Here is a 24,045-nt window from a genome sequence, read left to right as displayed (position 1 = left end):
TTAGGAATATTTGAATTGTTTTGCTGTGCGTTTCCATTCATCCTCCGTAATTTTTTTAAGGTTTTATTTATTTTTGAGAGAGAGAGAGAGAGAGAGAGAGAATGAGTGGGTGAAGGGGAGACACAGAATCTGGCAGCACAGAGCCCGATGCGGGGCTTGAACTCACGAACTGTGAGATCGTGACCTGATCCGAAATCGGACTCTTAACCGATGGAGCCACCAAGGCGCCCCTTTCTGCAGTGATTTCTGATTTCTTCATGTAACTTTTCTTTTCTTCAGGTATCAGTTGAACCTTTTTGCTAGGATGTGTCTAGATCGCCAGTACCTGGCCATCAATGAAATATCCGGGCAGCTGGATGTAGATCTCATTCTCCGCTGCATGTCTGATGAGAACCTGCCCTATGACCTGAGGGCATCCTTCTGCCGTCTCATGCTTCATATGCACGTGGACCGAGATCCCCAGGAACAAGTCACTCCTGTGAAATACGCCCGCCTCTGGTCTGAGATCCCCTCGGAGATCGCCATTGATGAGTGAGCCTTTTGCTTTAAAAACTCCTCATGTTTTGTGTCATGATAGACAAACCACTTATGGTCAGGTTAAATCTAGGTAAATCATAGATGAAGGGTGAAGCTTAGAATAAAAAACTGAATGGCAAATACTACTTTTTTTTTTTGAAGAATGCAAAAGATGGCATAGTTTTATTTTTTATATCTTATCTTTTTTTTTTAATTCAACAAATATTTGTCTCTGCTTTGTGTCAGCCTTAACTACTGTATCAGTGAACAAACCAGAACACTATCTCTGCACTAGTTGGGGGAAAAGATACCAACAAGATAAATGATTACATGTCTTGGTGATGTGTGCTAAGGTTGAAAAATAAAGACGGAGTGTGGGAGAGGGGTTTTTAGGGAGGGGGTGTTGGCTTTGTGACTGAGCAGCTGAAGAAGGCCCACCTGGGAAGATGTTGAACTTTTGTTTTTTAATTTTTTTAAATGTTTATTTATTTCGGAGAGAGAAAGAGAGTGTGTGAGCAAAAGAGGGGCAGAGAGAGAGACACACACAGAATCTGAAACAGGCTCTAGGCTCTGAGCTGTTAGCACAGAGCCTGATATAAAGGCTCCAACACACAAACTGCAAGATGGTAACCTGAGCCAACGTCAGACGCTTAACCAACTGAGCCATCCAGGGGCCCCAGGATCTTGAACTTTGATTTCCTTTTTTTTTTTTTTTTTTTTTTAAGTATTTATTTATTTTTGAGAGTGAAAAAGAGTGTGAATGGGGGAGGGGCAGAGAGAGGGAGACACAGAATCCAAAGCAGGTTCCAGATTGTGAGCTGTCAGCACGGAGCCCAACACAGGACTTGAACCCACGAACCATGAGATCATAACCTGAGCAGATTGAGCCACCCTAATGCCCCTGATTTCCTTTTTCTTTCTTCTTTCCTTTTAGCTATGATAGTAGTGGAGCTTCCAAAGATGAAATTAAGGAGAGGTTTGCACAGACCATGGAATTTGTGGAGGAGTATTTAAGAGATGTGGTTTGTCAGAGGTTTCCTTTCTCTGATAAGGAGAAAAATAAGCTTACATTTGAGGTAATTCATGATGAAATGATCTATATGTTTTATCTGCTTTTCATTGGTCGTTTTTCTGTGAGGTAAATAGAAAATATTTTAGCAGGTGGTGATTTCTATCACAGTAGTCCAGTTTTGTACTAAAAGATTCAACTCAGTTTTGTTCCAGAATAAAATAGAACAAATACCAGTCACTTGACTTAATGGTAGTTATGCTGTTAGAGTAAATACCCAGGGTTTATTGAATCACGTAAAATGATAGAACATTATGTATACTCTGTATGTGATATTAAAAACAACAGGAAAGAAACAGGCTATGCTTGGGATGCACACAGATCATTTCAGGGACACAAATCCTTATTACCTTTGACTTAAAAAGTTTCTCTTTGAGACCAGTTTTCATTTTGAGGCGTCATATTTCCAAGGATTGCAGTATCGTTATCTGTGTCCTTTGGGGCTGCAAAGGGGCTTGCCCTACAGTACCTTTGGGAAACTCGACAGACAAATGATTAGGTCAGTTTCTTAATTAACCAGTTATTAAAATAGATAAGTAGCTTTGCAAGTTTTTGTTTCTTTTTCTCCTTATGAAACAAAATGAAATTTGATCAAAAATGGCAAGCAAAATATATGTCTCCTCTTAACCGTAAGGAGGAGAGTCAGAATCTGGTATTTATAAACTATTCAATATAAAATGGAACTGAAGAATACAGTTGACTTAATACCATTTCTCCCCCCCCACCCCTGTTTTAATATAATAGGTTGTAAATTTAGCTAGGAATCTCATCTACTTTGGTTTCTATAACTTCTCTGACCTTCTACGATTAACTAAAATCCTCCTGGCCATACTGGACTGTGTGCATGTGACAACCATCTTCCCCATTAGCAAGATGGCGAAAGGAGAAGAGAACAAAGGTAAGAACATTGTGGCGAAGTGGGGGAGGGGTATTTGCTGGCACCTGTACACCCGGGACACGCCCTCCCAGCCTCTCCTGTTACTCTTGTCATGTTTCCTTGTGATGTCCTGTCCTTTTCTCCTTGACTTTTAATTGTGGACATTTTTGAAAAAAACAAAAAGCTGGAAGAATAGCACAGCCACTACCTATACATGAGTCCTTGATTGTTCATATTTTGCTCTATTTCCTTTATATTTATATATGAATCTATATGTGTTTCTCCTTATGAAAATTTTGCAAAACCATTTGAAAGTTACCTGTCAAATTGAATGCTTATCTCTTAAGAACACATGTCCTGTCCTTGTTTTCTGTGTATCATGAGGCATTCAGTGACGATATTAGTATATGATGAAAGAAAATCCCGGTTTGTGTCTGAGTATTATATTTCCAGTATGTGAATAGGAAACTCTGCTTTTACTTATATGTTTATTTTTTTCTCTGTTTTAGGGTCAAAGTGGGTACCTATGATGTACTCACATAGGGCTAATTGTTAACCTTGTCTCTACAGCTGGAACAGAAAAAGTACATTTCTGTACCTGTCACTCTGTGTTAGGTCCTGCACTTAGTCATTTCACATATATTTCACCATATAATCCTCTGACCAAGCTCCTTTAGTCTCATTTTGTAGATGATAGAACTGAGCCTCTGAAGTAATCGAGCATACTCAGGGTCAGTGTTAGCAGCAGCAGTCAGTTTGTGCCTTGTTAGCTCCTGTGCCCCTAATTTAGTGCATAGCAACAAGCATGTGCTGGGTGACCAGTAAAATTGGGACGGTGAATTAATATACAAAAATGCTCCTTTGGGGATTTCGAAGTCCATGTGTTTCCACAACTCCTGATTCCCCATGTTTTTGATGGGTATTAACCCTTTCCAGTTCCTGGGGTCCTGGGAATGTGTTGGAACAGAGACATGTTAAATGTGTCCTGAGCCCGTGTCCCTTGCCAAGTGCCTCAGAGCACTGTCCCGGAGTGTTGTCACGACTGGGGTCTCTCCCGGCCCTTTCTAGGAAGTAACGTAATGCGGTCCATCCATGGGGTTGGAGAGCTGATGACCCAGGTGGTGCTCCGGGGAGGAGGCTTTTTACCCATGACTCCTATGGCTGCTGCCCCTGAAGGCAATGTGAAGCAGGCAGAGCCCGAGAAGGAGGACATCATGGTCATGGACACCAAGTTGAAGATCATTGAAATACTCCAGGTAACCGTCCCAGCAAGAGGTGGTGGGAACGGAATCCACTTCACAGGGCTACCGTTTGGATGGTCTCCTTCCTTTTATAAAACCCTAGACTTTCTGGGAAGAGAATGAAGGTAAATTCTTTGCTCGTTGTTAAGCACCATTTATGGACCGGCTGTCTTCATCTTTCCGTCATCTTCTACCCTCTCCAACGTGTCCCTCTCCCACCAGCCATGACAGAGCTTCCTCTAGTTACCTTAGCTTTTCATCTTCACTGGCCTCTAGGTCTTCACCCAAAGTTCTCCCTTGGCTTAGAACTCACATAGGTATGCTTCTACATAAAGCCAGATTCCTTGCTTATTTATTGTTTATAACTCAGTTTAAGGTTCCACTAACTTAGCCATACCTGCCTCCCTCTCTTTTTCATTCGTTCATTCAGTAAATATTTATTGAAACTGATTCTGTGCCAAGTACTTGTAAACATTTCAGACCCAGCACTGAACAGCATAGATTAAATTCCTGTTTCTAAAGAGCCTACATTTGGATAGGAGTCATAGGCATATTAAATAAATATATTAAATAACTTAAATAAGGTATACTATGTCAGATAGTGGTAAGTGCTAAGGATGCTAAAATATAAAGGAGGATCAGGATGGTTTGGAGGCCACCGCAATCTGGGGCCAGGGATATTGTTTTTGATGGAGTTGTCAGACAGGGCCTCTCTAGTAAGGCAACGTGATTATAGACCTGGATGAAGTGAGGAATCTAGTATGTGAGTATCTAAAAAAAGTCTCTGAGGCAGAGGAAATAACAGAAGACCCTGAGATGAGAGTACACTTGGCAAGTTTTGGAATAAGGTTGGGTTCAAGAGGGAATGGGAGTAGATGAATCCAGGGGAGTAAGTACAAACAACTCTTTTGAGTGGATTTGCTATAAAGTTGCACAGAGAAGTGGGGGAGTGACTAAAAGGTGACTGTTGATAACAGGAAGTTTTTGTTGTAGTATTTTTTAACTTAGGAGATTATATGAAGTTCGTATGCAGAATGGAATGGTCAGGTAGAGAGGGACGAGTTGTTGATACAGGAGACACAGGATGATTGCTGGAGTAAAGTCCCTGCATGGGCAAAAGGAGGTCTGGGAGCCAGTGTCCTGAATACAGGGATTGGTCTTAGACAAGAACCCTCCTGATCGCCCAACATTCTGTGTTTTCCTCTTTCTCTTCATAGGTCATTTTTCTTCATCAACAAAATCATTTGCCCTTTAATGAATAGAATACTGTTATCACTTACGTCTTTCATCCCATGCTCCCTAATCCCGACCCCAGAATAGGTAGTAGATGATTATAAATGTTTATAGACTTAATTTGTTCTTTGAGTCTGAAATCACATTTTACCAGTAGTTGGAAAATATCCGTTAGAGTCCTCAAATATTTAAGGCCATAGAGAATGATTTAGGAAGAAACCTCATTGAACTTAAAACTGACCAAAAATGGTGCAGGGCTTCTTAGGCCCTGGGTTATGCATCCCTCTCCTTTCTGCCCTGTCCCTGCTTGTGCGGTCTTTTTCTCAAAGGAAAAAAAAAAGGTAATGCATTGTAAAACCTGATGATACCTTGAGATCATCTCCTGTAGCCATCTGAGAATAGACAGCAGTTAGTTGATGGATTCATTGTTTCAACAAATGCTTTTTGACCCTCTCCCATATGCAAGGTGCTTTGCTGGGCACTGGGAGGAATGCACAGATAATTTGAGCAAGTACTGTATCCATTAGAGATACATATAGTCTAATCGGAAAATAAGGTGTGATGAAGCCGTGTCTATGTGGAAATAAAACTGTGAGGAAAGTGTTCTCCTGGGACACAAGGGTGGGTCATGGGATCTCATTTAGTAAGCACCAGAGAAGGTTTTTACAGAAGACATAGGATATTATCTGCACTTTTAAGCCTGAAAAGGAATTAACGGTATAGAAATAAGGGGACATTCTCAAGTGCCCTTGAACTTGGAGCAATTCAGAGCAGGGCATGACATCACATGGGCCAGTAACAACTCTCCTTGGCCAGGAACATAGATTGTGTGGAGGTCATTAAAAATAAGGTTGGAAAGGAGGACTAGGCCAGGTCGGCAGGTTCTAGAGTGCACTCTAGAGTGCTCTAGGTGCTAGAGGGTTCTAGGTGCCTCAAGTGTTAGGATTTTATTCTGTGGTGAGCCTTTCAGAGTTTTTATGTAGGGGACTGACCTAAGAATAAGCCCCTTTGGGAATGGATCTGGTAGGGTAAGGCAGGAGATGTTGAGGATGTGAGCAAGGGTCGATGATCGGAGAGACCCAGAAGTGGTAGAGGGGGAGCCAGCAGGACTTGGTCACTGATTAGATGTGTGTATCAGAGAGGGAGGAGTAGACTGACCGAGGTTGACTGAGGATGAGACCACCCTGGCAGGACTGACATGGTTAGTTTTGTACAATTCTGAGTCTGAGACTCTGGAAAGAACCCAAATGGAATATCCAGTAGTAAGTAGGAAACAATGACCAAGTGCTTGGAAGGCAAGCCTAGGTAGTGTGTCAGTCTGGGAGAGGTGACTGCCCCAGGGATTGGGTAAGGTCATCACGAGGGCAAGCAGAGACAAGGAGAGAATGAAAGGGAGAATGTCAGTTAGGTCCTCAAAACGTGTCAAAAGTTGATTGTCCTTTTTGGCTCTAGCAACAATCATGGGAAAAGTAACCTTGGGTTGGAGTAGAGGGCATCAGAATATGGAAAATGAATGAAGAGGGAAACTGAGAGTTGGTAAATAAATCAAAGGAAACCATCAGAAATGAAAAATAACCAAGCTAATTTTAATTTACATTAAAAAATGTAAAAACATTTTTCTCTCTTAATTTTTTTTAAATCAAAGCAGCCAACATCACCCTTCTTAAGGACCAGAGTTGGCATTTAAAACTTGCTGAAATAAAGTAATGTTTTATAGAGGATGGAGTAAATAGTGATTTATTGTTCCAGTTATTAAATTAATTATTGGGATGCTGAAGTTCAGATGCGAAGGTGCTACATATAGATTTGATAGACGCCATGGCAGTCTGTTGTTGAAGTAACTGTTGAAGGCTAAGCCAGATATTTGGCTCACTTGATGCTTAAGGTAATTGATGTAACAGATACCAGGCCCAGCCAGAGTGCAGTGGCTTGGCACAGTGCTACAGGTGGTATGCTAATGTAACCAATGTTTCCATTTCCACTTGAATCTTTAGTTTATTTTGAATGTGAGGTTGGATTATAGGATCTCCTGCCTCCTGTGTATATTTAAGCGAGAATTTGATGAAAGCAATTCCCAGACTTCGGAAACATCCTCTGGGAGCAGCAGCCAAGAGGGGCCAAGTAATGTACCAGGTCAGTGATTCCAGAATGGGATTTTAGCCATGGAACGGGACATGAGTCTAATAAAAACTGAATTCAAATAGTACACGCTACAAAAAAGGGTAAAATGTGAATATTTTGATTATTGTAATTTAGAACAAAATTGTGGGAGTTACCCTTTTTGAGCAGAGGACTAATTAAGAGTTTGGACCTCTTCTGGGTTAGGTCTTCTTTCCTTCCACCTTGGAGTGTCTTAGTCATACGACATCTGAAGGTTCTAGTGTTGTGGTTACATGAAATGTCAAAAAAACAAAACATAACTCTAATAAAATTTATTGTCCACTAGCAGCTTTTACTCATGATGGAAGTTTTCCCCCTGCCCAGGAAATAGTGGTGAAGGATAAGGGCGTTGGTAGTAGACATAATCCCACCTATCACAGCCTGAGCTTCCTTGGTGTGAGGTCATCACTCTACTCTACTAAGGGGATCATGATCATGATTGGGTAGAAAATTGGCAGAAATGTGGAACACTGCACACCAGAGCCACTGGACAGTATGATCTGGGTTGATCTGGCTTCACAGCTTTCCAGTATAAGATACTGGAAGATTTGAGGTTAACGTATGGGCAGGGGCAAGGCTATTTTTGGGAAAGTTCACTGATATCTTGTTTTTATTAGACCTTTCTGCACCTGAAGCTGTGTTCTCTAAATTTTCAGGTACTCTTGACTTTGAACATATTGAAGAGCAAGCAGAAGGCATCTTTGGAGGAAGGAAAGTATATTTTCAGTGTTCAGTTTTGTAATTGGTTCTAAGATGGGGAAGCCTCCTTTCATATAGCTCTGAAAGGCTTTTTCCTTCATTTTTCTAGGAAGTGATTAATCTTTGTGTTCAGGTTATTTTACGACTATCTTTGTAACTTTTAGTGCTCAGGTCAGAATGATATTAGTTGTGTGTGTGTCTGTGTGTGTATGTGTTTCTTGCCTAGGATAGAAAGAATATAAGTAGGTTTCCTGAAATACACATATTCTAGGATTTCTGTAATGGTGAAATACAGGGTTGAAAGAAAAAAGGGATTGAAAACCATGAGATTAACAAGATCACATGCTTCTGCTGCTGGTGGATCAACATTTTTATCCCTGAGCTCTTTAGAGCCCATGCAGCAGCAACAACAACAACAAAAATACACCTGTCCCTAACATTAAAGTATGATTTCCTTTTTATTTTTTTATTTTTTATTTATTTATTTTTATTTTTTATTTATTTCTAGGAGAGAGAGAGAGAGAGAGAGAGCGCGTGAGCAGAGGAGGGTCAGAGAGAGAGGGAGTCACAGACTGAAACAGGCTCCAGGCTCTGAGCTGGCAGTCAGCACAGAGCCCGACGCGGGGCTCGAACCCACGAACCGCGAGATCATGACCTAAGCGAAAGTCGGACGCTTAACCGACTAAGCCACCCAGGCGCCCCTATGATTTCCTTTTTAAAAGATTGGATTACTCAATGTTCATTTAAAACATTATTATGAGATCCAAATACCTGTCAGACTTGAATAGCTGTAAGCTTGATACCTTATGCACCTAGTTCTTTTAATCTATACACTTGATTCAGTTATCTTTTGCTGTATAATAAACTACAGAAATTCAGTGGATTAAAAAAATAATTCTTTTATTGCTTCTCACAATTCAATGGGTTGACTGGAGCTAAGCTTGCTGGTTCATCTGCTGGTCACTGTTCAGTCTATTGCATGACTATGGTGAACTGGTGACTGGGGCTGGCACATCTAAGGTGCTTTACTCATATTTCTGGTTCCCTAGTAGGAATGTCTGTAAGGCTGGTCCTCTCTTTATCTCTCCTTCCTCTGTCTCTACACATGACTGGATCCCAACAGCACAGGCCAACATGTAAAACACTAATTAAGCCTCTGCTTGTACATGTTGCTGATGTGCTATTGGTCAAAGCAAGTCACATGGCTGAGCCCCTTGTCATTGTAGGAGGGGCTTACAAAAGGGTGTATATATCAGCAGGATCTATTTTGTTGGGGGCCACCAATATTAACAGTTGACTCCAGCACTTAATGTAAAGCCTGTGAAATTTGAACTAGCAATATTACTTACTATGATGAAAGATCTTGTTTTTGTGAAATAAAGTGTGTTGAGGTCAGTATGATAACACTCCGGTGTGCTCTGCTGTATCTCAACTTTCCTGATAGTGACACAGCAGTGAAACTGTCTTCACACCTTTTTTGAAGCACATAGCATGAATAGAGTACTTTCGTGGGAAATCCTCTCTGTGCTTTTCTTGCGAGGCCGCAAACATGAAGATTCCGTAGATGGTGAACACAGTGTAGGCACTGATGCAGTAATTGATGGCAGTGCTTAGTTCTGCAGTAGTCTGCCATTTAATCCAGGACATGCTCGTTAATTTCATCATGGAAGTGACACACAATTACACAGTTACTGAGATAATCCCTGACAATTTGCTCATGAACCCCAGTTTGAAGAACACTCTTCCAAGTGGGGTCTGTAAGCTGCTTGCTACCCATTTGTGACCTGGTAAATCAGAACATGAGAGTCGTCTTTCAGGTACTTTGATGGCAACTGGACACTGCCACAGCATCCAAGTGCCTGATCGGTGGGCCTGGCATCAACTAAGACATCAGTTAACTGCAAAGGAGAAGTAAAAGAACTTGTGGTCCTTTACCACAGGTGTTTTGGTAGTTGCTGAGTTACAGCATCTTAAATAAAAAATAAAACTACTCATTTAGGAGAAACACAACTGTGTGCTAAAACCATAGATGAGACCCAGCAGAAGAACACTCAAAGAGTCAAAAATCTGGATAAAAAGTCAGTTCCTGTCACTGTGGGAAGGTAGGAACCCTAGTCACCCAAGGTTGACCACGGGTTAGAACTCTGACTGGTTGACATGGGTCTGGATCCAAGTGTGTGAGAGAAGGGTGTTTGTGGCTTACGTGGCCTTTTCCCTTCCATGCACTGCTTTAGTGAGGAGAACACGCCCCTGGACTTGGACGACCATGGCGGCAGAACCTTCCTCCGAGTCTTGCTGCATTTGACGATGCACGACTACCCACCCCTGGTGTCGGGGGCCCTGCAGCTTCTCTTTCGGCACTTCAGTCAGAGACAGGAAGTGCTGCAGGCCTTCAAACAGGTAGCTGGTGTGTGTGTGTGTGTGTGTGTGTGTGTGTGTGTGTGGTCAGTTGTCTAAGAGGCCGTGGTAACACTGACATGTTACATTTGCTCAGGTTCAGCTGCTTGTTACCAGCCAAGATGTGGACAACTACAAACAGATCAAACAAGACTTGGACCAGTTGAGATCCATTGTGGAAAAGTCAGAGCTTTGGGTGTACAAAGGGCAGGGCCCTGACGAGCCCATGGATGGTGTCTCTGGTGAAAATGAACATAAGAAAACAGAGGTGGGTGAGACACAGGTCACGCTGCTGGAGGAGATGAATGGGCTTCTCAAGTGAATATCCTCCTCTGGTTTCATGTAAAAGTGTACATTATGGGATAAACTTTATTCTCAAGAGATCTGCTTGTTAAGTAGCAAAGTAACAGCTGTTCTCCCAGGATATAAGCCGCAGAATGGAAGGGTATTTACTTCTCCTGTGTCACCTGGGACCATGGGGAAAAGACTTTGTTGTTGAGTGGATTAGCCCCAGATTTCCCTTGCAGACCCACCCCAGGGATGAGCCTGTTCTCAGTAGGCTGGCCCACCCTCCTCTCCCATATCAGGGGAGATCCTGTCACTTAGAAGGGAGATGAACAAATGACTCGGGCTTAAACCCAGCGTGACTATAGGAAACTGCAGAAACTCCCATTGTTTCCTAAACACTGATGACTAGACGAACACACAGATTATATAGTCCAAGGGCTGAAAGAACCACACTTAACATTTATTTTGGTCCCTAGGAGGGGAATAACAAGTCACAGAAGCATGAGAGCACCAGCAGCTACAATTACAGGGTGGTAAAAGAGGTGAGTGGTCCTACTACCCTTTTTCCTTGTGTATTAATTCTTTAAAGAGAGATCGTTGGTGAGGGTCAACCTGAAGATGAAAATACTTCAACTTTTGTCTTCATGTAAAGTTTAACAGGGAAGAAAAAGCTTCCAGAGGTTAAGTGTGTGGATTTTAGAGTCAGATCTGGGTTCAAATTATCCTCTGCTGCTTATTATTTGTGTGCCCTCAATTTTCTCACCTTTTAGAGGTGCAGTCAGCACCTGTGATTCTTAAGGTTTATATTTGACCAAAGGATTAATTAATTAATTAATTAATTGATAGAATTGTCAAGCCTTTATGTCAGTGGCTGGCACATGGTGTCCACCAGTGAGAGCTCTAGTTCTTTAGAAATCTTTGCATAGGGTGGTTCACAGTTAGAAGGTTAGGAGATGGTTAGGAGATGCTTTTTTTTTTTTTTCTTTTTTACCCCAAAGCAAACTCTTCCCAAGTCCTTGGCAGAACTGTGGAGTCTCACAGATCGATATTCCTTCTTTCCTTACACCTTTCCTCCTTCCCTTCCTCCTCCTTCCCTTCCTCCTTCTTCCCTCCCTCCCTCCCTCCCTTCCTTCCTTCCTTCCTTCCTTCCTTTTAAAGGTTTTTATTTATTTTGAGAGAGAGAATGCACACACGCGTGCATGTGCAAGCAGGAGTGGGCAGAGACAGAGGGAGAGGAGAATCACAACCAGACTCTGCATGGTCAGTGTGGAGCCTGACAACAGGGCTCAGTCTCACAAACCATAAGATCATGACCTGAGCTGAAGTCAAGTCAGACACTTAACCAACTGAGCCACCCAGGTGACCCTGGAGATCTTTCTGAAACTATCCCACTTTGGGTTGAAGTCGTAATCCACTTTGTACTCTGGAAGGACATGTTCTTAATCATGTATAGATTCGGTTTGATGTGCTTAAGGGGTACTACATATCGGAGGACTCTCCCATGTTAAAGGCGTTTAATATGTTGTGATCACTTCTGCCTCCCTGCCCAGGACCAGTGCCTACAGTTTTTCTCAGTTATGCTTCCCAGTTTTTTGAAGTTTATTTCTTTCATTTTTTTGAAATAATTTTTTCAAGCTTTACAGAGATATAATTGATTAAAAGTAATCTTGCTAAAGTGTGACACGCAATAACTTGATAGACACACTGTGAAGTGATGATCACAGTCAGGTTAATTAACACATCCATCACTTCATATGGCAAGCTCTTTGGGGAGGAGGGTGAGAACACTTAAGATTTACCATCAGCTGATTTCACACACACAGCGCACCTTCACTGACTGTTGTCGCCGCGCTGTACTTTGGATCTTAGAACAGAGATGTTGGTATGTTGGTTGTAAGTACACACTTTGAGTCTCTTTCTGACAGATTCTGATTCGGCTCAGCAAACTCTGCGTTCAGGAGAGCGCCACCGTGAGGAAGAGCAAGAAGCAGCAGCAGCGCCTGCTCCGGAACATGGGCGCGCACGCTGTGGTACTCGAGCTGCTGCAGATCCCCTACGAGAAGGTGAGTGAGTCCCCCTCCCGTGGCGGTGGCTACGCCCCAGGCAGGGGTGGGTTCCCACGGTTTCCGAAACCCTCCACAGTTGGGAGAGTGTTGGTAGAGACATGAAGCAGATGTGGCGACGTGAACATAAGGCAATTATAGGTAAATAGCACGAAACAGACGCGGGGCCTCATAAAAAAGCCACCCATAACCCTGCCTCCAGTTTTAAGATTCTATGAAGAAATAAGAGTCTGTTGATTCTCTACTTGCTCCCACGCCACACTGGATGCAAAGGTCGGATGGACGGAGCTGTATCTGCACATGGGCTTGTGCTGTGTACTGGGTCTCCTGCAAATGCCATGTGGGCAGCGTAAGGCCTGCAAGTTACTCAGTGCATGTGGGAACATGGGGCTTGCCCACTTCTGAGGTCCTCAGTAGTGTGCCAATTCCTGGTTAAATATTTGGGTCTATCAGAGGATACTTTGCTCCAAGTCCTCTCTTCTGTTGTTAGAAGTTACACTCTCCCATTTTTTCATGCCAGCATTTGTCATTGACCATGATAGGATTTGGGGAAGTAGGGTAACAGTGCTCTGTGCCGGGCGGCCTGACAGGGCACTTTCAAAAGCATCTATTCACTTCCAAAATCTAGTAAAGTTGTCATGGGGTTCCCACTTGACAGATGAGGAGACTGAGGCTGGGGGAGGTTGAGAGTTACAGGGCATGGACTTAGTCTTTGGAATTCACCAGTGACTTCCAGAGAGACTTGCTGGTGGAGAGTTGGCTAAGAAGAAGGCTCACGCTGGTGCTTGGAGGGGTGCCGGGCACTGCACTAAGTCATCTTTGTTCACCTGTCCATTTAATCCTTGAGATAGGTCGTACTGTCAGCCCCATTTTATTTTATTATTTTTTTTAATGTTTATTTACTTTTGAGAGACCATGAGCAAGGGAGGGGCAGAGAGAGAGGGAGTCACAGAATCCAAAGCAGGACCATGAGATCATGACCTGAGTTGACATTGGGTGCTTCACTGACTCAGTAACCCAGGTCCCTTTACTATTAGTGGCTCTATTTTAGGTAAGAAGACTGGTCAGAGGTTCACTACCTTCCCTGGATGGGCCACCAACACACAGCAGAGCCAGCTCGCTTACCTGTGAGGCCCAGGCCCTGCTTGCTGTACCTTCTCTTCCCCATACCTCACTTGTACCTGCTGCCCTGTGCTCCCGGAAGTTCTTGGCAAAGGCCTCCACCACAGCCCTGAGTCCCATGTGATTCAGCCTTTCAGCAGCCACAAATTAACACTTCATTTAATCCCTCTAATAGGCCAGGGATTAAGCATACTTGAATATACTTTGAATGTAAGTGTGCTTGTCATCCAAACTTGGCTGACGTGGACTAGAATCAGCAAGCTGAATTACCTTGCTATGTGTAAAGAATGAGAGAAAGTAGTTTGCTGGCCATATTTTTGCCTTCTAATTTCATCAGTTTTCTTAAAGATGTCCTTTTGTAGAGTTTTGTTAAAGTAACAGGTAATGTGATTCAGCTGGAATTGGGGTAGAACACTGTGTGTGTGTGTGTGTGTGTGTGTCTGGTTTGATTTGGGATGGGTACAGATAACTCATTGTGGGAGAACAGTGGAAGAATTCCTACCAGCAGATACTCTCTTGTTATGTGGTATCTTTAGAGCTTACCTGCCTTGTAAAAATCCATTTCACATGAAGAAGCCTTTAGTTTCCATGAGCCCCAGAAGATTCTCCTTTGAGCCGAAGAAGTGAAAGAGTACGGAACTGTTGGAGACTGCTGCTGACAACCAGCAGGGCCTCTCTGTCCCAGGGCCTCTGACTGCTTGGAACTGGAGGGTTTGCCATTTTCCCTGTTAGTAGGAAACAAATGTAGTAGTAACCACTCTGTTGTATGGGATTTGCTACTAGTGTCCTCTTAAATTCTTTTTTTTTTTTTTTTTTTTTATGTTTTATTTATTTCTGAGAGAGAGACAGCATGAGCAGGGGAGGGTCAGAGAGAGAGGGAGACACAGAATCGGAAACAAGCTCTAGCCTCTGAGCTAGCTGTCAGCATAGAACCCCACGTGGGGCTTGAACCCACGAACTGTGAGATCATGACCTGAACCGAAGTCAGACGCTTAACCGACTGAGCCACCCAGGCGCCCCCATAAACTCTTCTATTTTTCATGGTCAAAGCTGGTAGCTCAGACTCCTTCTGTCAGTTGTTCTGACAGATGTGTCCTGTTTTTTCCCAGGGTTATTGTCTAGACTCAGTGGGGAAACTGCAGACCTGAACCAAATCCAGTCTGCCATCTGTTTTTATACAGCATGGTAGCTAAGAATGATTGTTAGCATTTTAAAATACTTATGTCTTTAATAGTACCTGCATAATGTCTCCTCCTTTGCTTTTGGTCTATAAAGCCACAAAATCTCTGTCTGACCCTTGGTCTAGACCAGAACCAGTAGCTAACATTTGCTTAGTAATTATTATCTAAGCACTTGACTTGGACTTTCTCATTTAATCTTCAGAGCAACCATATGAAGTGTGCAGTTTTCTTACCTCCATTTTATAGATGTGGAGACAGAGACACTGAAGGGTTAAGTAACTTGCACAAAGTCACAACAGCTAGTGAGTGGTAGATCTGGGATGAGAGCTAAGCAGTCCGGTTTCAGGGCCTACATTGCTAACTGCTATGCTATCTGGCCCCTGAAATGAGGTGGTATATGTGAGAAGATGTAGGGAGATTATCGTCGACTCCGTGAGTAGGAGGATGGTTCCGTTTTTGGAATTCTCCTTTCATTTTTACTATATTTAAATGTTGGCCTGTTTAGAATTGGGCAAAATGGTGACAGGTTTCATGCATTTGTCTTATGGGGCATGTAACTCTTTATAAATACTGAGTACAGTATATATTAATATAGGAAGAATCAGAATTGCATGGTCATCTGTTGAAATGTCTTGGGGGCAGGGATTATCCCCATTTTGTAGATGGGGAAAATGAACCGGATATGACAAGGAAAGTAATACGGCAGGTATATTTGCCGAAATTTACAATCTAAAGAGATTCCCACTCTATTGTGTGCTCCCCTACCAAAAATTACTGCATACACATGTGAGGCTGATTAGAGGGAGTGAGCCCAAGAGCTGGGCAGTGCGAGCTCCCTGCTAGCAAGGCAGTTGGCCACTGCTTTGCCGTCACTCTGTTCTCAGAAGCGGGCGTTTCAGAAGTTTCAGGCATTGCTAGAAATGGAATCCCAGAGGCTTCTTCTCAGCTTCCACTCTGTATTGCATTTTTCTCGAACCACATCTTTCTGTATCTGCCCGAGACTAGCGGAAGAGAATATAGGAGAATTGAATAAGTTGCTGATGTCTTTTAAGTGTCAGTGACATGGCACCCCAGTGTTTTTACACCACAGGCCCTCGGCAAGCACCTCGGCTAGAACCCACTTAGCAGGTGAAGAGCCTATCATGGAACTTGATATCTTGGCCAAAAGATGAGTGCCGTCTCCTTCTGACCTTCTCTTGTCTACTGCTTAGCCCATTTTCAACCAATTTCTCATCTCCCTCCTTCCACACAGGCTGAAGATACCAAGATGCAGGAGATAATGAGGCTGGCTCATGAATTTCTGCAGAATTTCTGTGCAGGCAACCAGCAGAATCAAGCGTTGCTGCACAAACACATAAACCTGTTTCTGAACCCAGGGGTAAGACTTAGGGCCTATCTGGACATCCATGAGGGGAGGAGGGTGCGAAGCACTAAGAGGAACGGCTGGCTCTTTTGCTGTTGTGACTATGGGGAATTGTTATAAAGCAACATTCATTCCAAGGAGAACATTTGGACCATCTCAGGAGGACAGAAATACTACCCTTCTTTTTCGGGGAGAAAGGGAAAGGGAGGTGGAGGTTGTAGGGCAAGGTAAGATATATTTGTTTTTGTTTTTTTTAACATTTTTTATTACATCAAATTTTAGCACTAGAGAGTTGCTAATTCTCACTCCCCAGCCACACCCTCCTGAGGTCATGTGTAAAATTTTCTGTGTATGTAATGTAATACATAACACAGTAGATACATACAGATACACAATATAGTCCTATAAAACATAATTGTGTTATATGTTACTTTGTCAAATATGTTTTTAAAGTATGATTATCCATTTTTTAAAGAAAAATTGTGGCATACTCTACACTTAGCAGTTTGCTTTTTTCACTTAATGCATTGTGGCTCTCTTTGCAAGTCAGAGATAGAGACATTTTTCCCATTTTTGATGAGAACTTTTGATGGCTACGTGGCATTCCCTAGTATGACTTTAACTTTTTATAAACCATTCCCATATTAACGGACATTTAGGCAAGCTCTAAGTTTTGGCTTTGTTTAATTCTATGAAGGATCTCCTTTTAAATACAAGCACACTCACATATTCATTAGTACAGCTGGAGCTTTGGAGGAAAGGACTGCTACACTTTTTATGTTAGGAAGAGAAAAGACAAAAGATAAAAAGTTGAAAGCCCCCTACCTCATACCAAACATGAAACTTTATCACTCAATAACTCGGTAAAAAAAAAAAACAGAAAATAAACCTCCTAGAAGAGAACATGACAGTATTTTGATGACCTTGTAGAAAGCAAATTTTTTTTTTTTTAAGTTTTAAGTAATCTCTACCCCTTGCCTTGGGCTTGAACTCAAAACCTCAAGATTGATTCATACACTCTTCAAACTGAGCCAGATGCCCCCAAAGTTTTCTTATATGGTATACAAATAGCATTATTATAAAGGGAAAAACAAAATAAAAAGTTCTGTTCACCAGATGAACTCATTAAGATGATTCAGAGGCAAGCCAGAGAGTAGGAGAAGATGTTTGCTTTGCAGTCGTCCAATAAAGAACTCATGTCCAGAATATATAATAAAGTCAGAAAAGTCAATAAGGAATATCCATATGGCCAGTCAGTGGAACAAGGTGATCATCTGAGAAGTGTAAAACTAAGATAGGAACAGCAAAGTATGACTAAATTCAAAGAGACCAACAACACTGTAAGTTAGCAAAGATATGGAAAAAGCTGTGATGTAGAATGGAAATTAATATTAAGATATAATTAATGTCTTTTGAAAGCTGTTGAGAAGTACTTTAAAAAATTTTTTTAATCTTTGTTCATTTTTGAGAGACACAAAATGAGTGGGGGAGGTGCAGAGAGAGAGAGGGAGACACAGAATCCAGAGCAGGCTCCAGGCTCTAAGCTGTCAGCACAGAGCCCAGTGTGGGGCTCAAACTCACTAACAGCGAGATCATGACCTGAGTCAAAGTTGGATGCTTAACCAACTGAGCCACTCAGGTGCCCCTGTTGAGAAGTACTTTTAAAGCCAAACATTTATACTCTGTAACTCAGCAATTCTACTCTTGGATATAAACCCAACAGAAAGGCACACACATTAAAGTTTACCAGAAGACATGTTCAGGAATGCCCAGAGAAGCCCTATTTGTGCTAAGAGTAGGGCCATTAAAACCTGTCATTAAACTGGATATGCCCCCAGTGCCCATCAGCAATCGAAGAGATCCGCACACTGTGGTTTATTCATGCCATGGGATATACATAGCAATATGTTCCATGTACTCACACATGCAAAAGCATGTTGACAGCATCGCAGATGTATTAATGAGCAAAAGAAATCAGGCGAAAGAGTACAAGAAGCTCAAAAAGAGGCAAAACTAATCTGTGGTTGCAGAAATCAAAATAGATAAATTGGGTGGTGAGGCATTTTATTTCTTGATCTGGGTGCTGGAGTTCCCTCTGGAATTCATTGAGCTGAATAGTAGTTGTTTCCCTTTCAGTGTGTTTATTATACATGATTGAGAAGGTTTATTAAAAAAGAAGGCAGTACAGAAGTGAGAAAGGAGAGCCATCTCTTCGCGGGTTTAAATGCTTCTCTGTGTGTTTTGGTGAACACTCTGACTTTGTACTCGATTTTCCCGTGTTCCTGCCCTGACTCTTGCATCAGATCCTGGAGGCAGTAACCATGCAGCACATCTTCATGAACAACTTCCAGCTCTGCAGTGAGATCAATGAGAGGGTCGTCCAGCACTTTGTTCACTGCATTGAGACTCACGGTCGGAACGTCCAGTACATCAAGTTCTTGCAAACAATTGTCAAGGCAGAAGGGAAGTTCATTAAAAAGTGCCAAGACATGGTTATGGCTGAGGTAACGACTGCTTATTTCTATATACCTATCTTTGGTGTTCTTTACAAATTGTTAAATTACTACTCTCTGTATGAACTGGCACCTTCTCCTGGAGCCGCATAAAGAGACAAACATAATTGTAGTTTGTGTATGTGAGTGTGTGTTTGCAAGGATAAATTGTGTGTGTATGTGTGTGTGTGTGTATAGATAAGAGTCTGATCAGGTTTTCATAGCAGTGAATCAATTTAGTACTTTGAGGAATTTTGGATCAGATTCTTTTGAGAGGGAAATTAAAACCAAGAATAATGATCCAAAAAAAAAAAGAAAAGGAATAGAAATTAAATATGGATAGGAACCAGTGAGCCAGAACAGCCTATGTTCCTATAGATTACGTGACTTTTCTCTAATCATTCACTTCATTAGCTAGAAAAATTGATGCTTGAGATTCTTGAGAAGAAGCTAGACCGTGGGATTGGGACAAAGTGTGACTTGGTTCTCTGTGGGAAGTCAGTGCCGCATGACTGCTGGTGACCAAGAAGGCCCTCTGCCACACCTTTGATCTACTCCATTTCATCTATCCGCCTGTTTAAAAAATGAAAACTTAAGTAAATCCACCTGTCACTTGGATTTAAAATCTCCTCTAATAAAGAACATATGATACCAAGGGAAGGTAGTGTCGCATAATTAAAAGAATGGACTTACCTGGGATATGAATATAGGCTGTACTTACTTACTGGCCGTGTGACCTGTTGACCTCCCCAGCCCTCAGCGTGCATTTTTGTAAAAGAAGGTGCAGCTGTGTTCACCTGAGGAGCTGATATGCGAACTCACTGAAATAATGATGACAATAATAACTAATGTTTATTGAATCATTTATTTGATCCACATGACTCATGATCCATGAGTTCCATATCTTCCTTGTCCTCAGTTTTAGGGACAAAACTGAGGCACAGTGAGGTTAGGTGATTCATGTAAAGTATTTATCACAGTATTTGGCACTTAGTTAGAGCCTATAAAGGTTAGATGTTATTATGTAAATAATACTGACTATATTTATTTTGACTTCTGTGCTAGCTCTTTTTGAATCTTTCATATTTCATGAAGTGCTGAAATTGATTTGTTCTTAAGTAGATTTGTGAGAAGCCCCAGACAGTCCTGGGGACAAGTTATAAGTAGGAATGCCTTTTTTTTTTATGAGTTTTGAAAGTTAGGTGTATCTTAGTGAGAAGTGGATAATTGGTAATTGTGAAGAGAGAAGGCATTGTGTGAGAGTTGTGAGAGGGATACTGCTTTTCAGAAATAAAAAGATGGAAACATTAAAAAAAATTTTTTATGTTTACATATTTTTGAGAGAGACAGACAGAATGAGAGTAGGGGGAGGAACAGAGAGAGAGGGAGACACAGAATCCAAAGCAGGCTTCAGGCTCTGAGCTGTCAGCACAGAGCTTGACGTGGGGTTCAAACTCAAGAACCATGAGATCATTACCTGAGCCAAAGATAGATGCTTAACCAACTGAGGCACCCAGGCGCCCCAGAGATGGAAAATTTTTTTTAAATGTTTGCTTATATATTTTGAGGCGGAGGAGGGGCCAAAAGGGAGAGAGAATCTGCACCATCAGCGCAGAGCCTGACCCCAGGCTCGATCATCACAAACCAGGAGATCATGTCCTGAGCTGAAACCAAGAGTCAGGCAGGCAGTCAACCAACTGAGTCACCCAAGCGCCCCTGTAAATATTTTTAAGTAGAAAAATCATAGCTTAATTATTAGGTTTGGAAATAAAAGTTCCAGCTTGCAATCTGCAATTCCACTTGATATGTGAATGCTGGTGTGCAGCCTTCATCTTCCTCCAGTAGGGCCACTGTCCTGTACCTGTATCTGTCAACTGAAATGATGGTGCTGAAGATTTTCAGTTGTTCTTTAATCTTAAATGAATGAAGTTTAGATAAGTTTAGTAATCTAGGTGAGACTGGTTTTAGAAAGTAAATGCTGACAGAACGTCTCTCTTTCCTGTGAATAGATAGTTTTTAAATGTCCCCACCTCTGCAAGCTCATATTCTAAGCAAGCCCCATTCTTTCTGTAGCTGGTTAATTCGGGAGAGGATGTCCTCGTGTTCTACAATGACAGAGCCTCTTTCCAGACCCTAATCCAGATGATGAGGTCCGAACGGGACCGGATGGATGAGAACAGCCCTCTCATGTACCACATCCACCTGGTCGAGCTCTTGGCCGTGTGCACGGAGGGCAAGAACGTCTACACAGAGATAAAGTGCAACTCTCTGCTCCCACTCGATGACATTGTCCGTGTGGTGACCCATGAGGACTGCATCCCTGAGGTGAGCAAGCTCTCCTCACGTCTCTGCACGTGGCATGTGGACCTGTGGCCCGCTCATACAGGACCTCGCAGTGCTGATGAGACCTGCAGCTCATTTTGTAGTGAGGAAACATTTTCTCAAATGCCGGTTTTGTGCGTGAAGAACCTCAGGGGGATGTTAGTCCTTCTTGATGTGTCCTTGAGAAGAGTGGGAATCTGCTTCTGCGCCTCTGCTCTTGGAAACGAATCATTCAGCCTGTTGAGCAGAATGTTTGATTGGGATGAATGTCTGAAAAATGAGATGGAGTGGTTTGAGATGTGGTTCGTGTGCATGTAAGACCTATTTTGCAAGTATATTCTTGAAAATGTGTATTGCAAAAATTAATGTATGACAGTTATAAAATATTTAGGAACTATAGGTAACCAATAGGAAAATTAAAATAATCTATAATTCCACCACCCATAATAAATACCTGTTAGGTTTTGGAAATGATTCCTTCCAACCTTTCTGTTTCTTTGTTCGTATGTATTGTCTAGTAACAGCAATGACAGCAAAACCGGTGAATCACACAGTTTATATTTTCCTTGTATGTTTAAAATATATACTATTAATTTATATCTTAAACTAAATACACATATATGTATAGCAGATACAGCATGTATTTTGTCTTTGTTTAAAATATATACTAGTAAAAAAATAAAATAAAATATATACCAGTAACTTAATCTCACACTAAATATACATATATTTATTTATAGTACATATAATATATCAAATATATATGTTCTGTTTTTAGATGTTTTGAAAAGTTAATACATTATGAAAAGTTCAAATAGCAGAGACTATAAAACAGTAAACTATGACAAATCTTCTACTCTGTCCCCTCCCACTCCACAGAAAATTATGTATTATGTTCTTGTATATCCTTCTTGAGTTCTGTATATAAACAAATGCAAATAAATAAGCATTCCTCTATTCCCTCCTTTTTTTCCCCCAAACACAAAAGGCAGCATTCTTTTGTTCTTTTTCATATCTGTCCATAAATAGATTCCACATTCCATTTTTACAGTTACATAAAAATGTTATTGTATGCATGTACTCTAATTGCCCTGCATGGCTGTTCAACCAGCTTATGCTAATAAAATGAGACAATTAATAACTGATGACTATAATAAAGGAGAAAAAACAAGACCACATTTTTCTGACAGCCTTGTCCACACAGCATTTTATCAGACGTTAGGACTCTTATTTATCTGACAGACGAAAATAGTGTTTTGACATAGTTTTGATTTTTTTCCATGTATACCAAATTGGTTTTTCAGAAATATCTATTTCTATCTTCAGGTTAAAATTGCCTACATTAACTTCCTTAATCACTGCTATGTGGATACTGAGGTGGAAATGAAGGAGATTTACACCAGCAATCACATGTGGAAATTGTTTGAGAACTTCCTTGTAGACATCTGCAGGGTAAGGCTTTCTGGAACTGAGGGGCAGAGTGGAAGTGTTTGTGTATGTGCGTGCATCTGGACATTCTTACGCCGGCATGAGGAAAATACTCACGTCATCTCAAATTGCTCATATGACATGGGGAGTCAGATATGGCTCTGCCTTTTACCTCTTGCTGAGAATGGATTTTATTTATTATGTGTCAGAAAGATGGGTTGTTTCTGCTTTTCATTTCATCCTTTATGGATTGATTTGTGAATAATAATCTGAGACATACTAAAATCACATTTAAAAGTTTTCTTTTCCTTGACAATATCTCTCCTTGAAGGACACCATCCTGAGCTGAGCAGTTCAGACACATTCAGAGAATGAAATTAGTAACCGATTTTACATTTCCGAATAATGTAATGTAGAGGTCAGCACAGTTACAGTTTGGTGGCTTTTAAAAATAAAGTTTTATTGGAACACAGCCATGCCCACCTATGCCCAACCATGCCGTCCGGAGCTATTTATCTCCTTCAGTCTGGTGTCAAGGATTCTACAAAGCACTTCCCTTTGCATGTGCTCTTGTGACCCAGCAGTTGGGATGGGCTTCATAGTCTGGAATTGATTTTCCTCTGAGCTTAGTACTGATTATAAAGCTTCAAGACCACTACCTAACAGGACACACCATAGATGTAGATGAGTTTTGTGGTGGTGGATTTGGGAGAGGGGCGCTGGTAACTAACTTCTTGCAAGAATATTGTAAGATAAATTTTGGAGTCGTCATGTTAGAAAGGTACATTGTAGAGTCCTACACTGCGATATTTTCTACTTGACGGTACAATTACAGTGTAAGACAGCCTGCAGGAACTTGTTTCCTTTCTAATCAGGGTCTCTGTTTAATAATATTCACATGTTGGTGTCACAGACAAATGTATACATATATATATATTTTTTTTTTTTCTTTTTAATCTCAAATCCCTCCTAGTCTTTGAATCCCATAAAATCTGGTTTTGGACATTGGATGGAAAGCCTACTCTGTTTTTTGTTTTTTTTTTTAATCAGGGCTGAACAAAATTTTCTGTAAAGTACCAGATATTAAATATGTTCAGCTTTGTGGTCCATCTGGTCTCTAGCACACGTACTCAACTCTTCCCTAGTAATTTGAAAGCAGCCATGACAATATGTAATAGGTGGGCATGGTTGTGTTCCAATAAAACTTTATTTATAAAAGCCACCAAACTATAACTGTGCTGACCTCTACATTACATTATTCAGAAATGTAAAATCAGTTACTAATTTCATTCTCTGAATGTGTCTGAACTGCTCAGCATTAAACTTAGAATATGGTAATTAGTTAATAAAACTTCATTTTTTTGCCCTTCATAAATTTTTATTATAAGCAAAGTTGTATCTCAAATTACAACACTAATGGATTTGGTAATAAAACTTGAGTTTTGAAAGTGTATTTTCTATAAGTCAGGCAGAGAAGGACAGATACCATATGTTTGCACGTGTAGGAGGATTAGGAGGAACTTAACCGAGGACCGCGGGGGAGAAGAAGGGGAAAAATAGTTGGGGGGAGGGAGGCAAACCATGAGAGACTCTT

The 24,045-nt window shown here is 41.4% G+C and overlaps 1 protein-coding gene across 5 annotated transcripts in view; it reads left to right on the top strand.

The window, feature by feature from the left end:
• The window catches only part of ITPR1 (inositol 1,4,5-trisphosphate receptor type 1), a 330,213-nt gene that overhangs the window by 164,744 nt on the left and 141,424 nt on the right, over window positions 1-24,045 (top strand). For all 5 annotated transcript variants that reach the window (XM_039240300.1, XM_039240303.1, XM_039240301.1 and 2 more), the window contains 14 exons: window positions 280-531; window positions 1,451-1,592; window positions 2,330-2,483; window positions 3,531-3,718; window positions 6,931-7,069; window positions 7,753-7,807; window positions 10,030-10,195; window positions 10,290-10,460; window positions 10,957-11,022; window positions 12,406-12,543; window positions 16,099-16,224; window positions 18,513-18,713; window positions 20,775-21,026; window positions 22,350-22,475. In XM_039240300.1, coding sequence (XP_039096231.1) covers window positions 280-531; window positions 1,451-1,592; window positions 2,330-2,483; window positions 3,531-3,718; window positions 6,931-7,069; window positions 7,753-7,807; window positions 10,030-10,195; window positions 10,290-10,460; window positions 10,957-11,022; window positions 12,406-12,543; window positions 16,099-16,224; window positions 18,513-18,713; window positions 20,775-21,026; window positions 22,350-22,475 — 2,176 coding nt within the window. The remainder of the gene's footprint in view (window positions 1-279; window positions 532-1,450; window positions 1,593-2,329; window positions 2,484-3,530; window positions 3,719-6,930; window positions 7,070-7,752; window positions 7,808-10,029; window positions 10,196-10,289; window positions 10,461-10,956; window positions 11,023-12,405; window positions 12,544-16,098; window positions 16,225-18,512; window positions 18,714-20,774; window positions 21,027-22,349; window positions 22,476-24,045) is intronic.

Source organism: Hyaena hyaena, unplaced genomic scaffold, assembly GCF_003009895.1.
Source record: "Hyaena hyaena isolate Hyena2069 unplaced genomic scaffold, ASM300989v1 scaffold_172, whole genome shotgun sequence".
NCBI lineage: Eukaryota > Metazoa > Chordata > Mammalia > Carnivora > Hyaenidae > Hyaena > Hyaena hyaena.
Note: the sequence above shows the minus strand (reverse complement) of the source record. Positions and strands in the feature narration are given on the sequence as shown.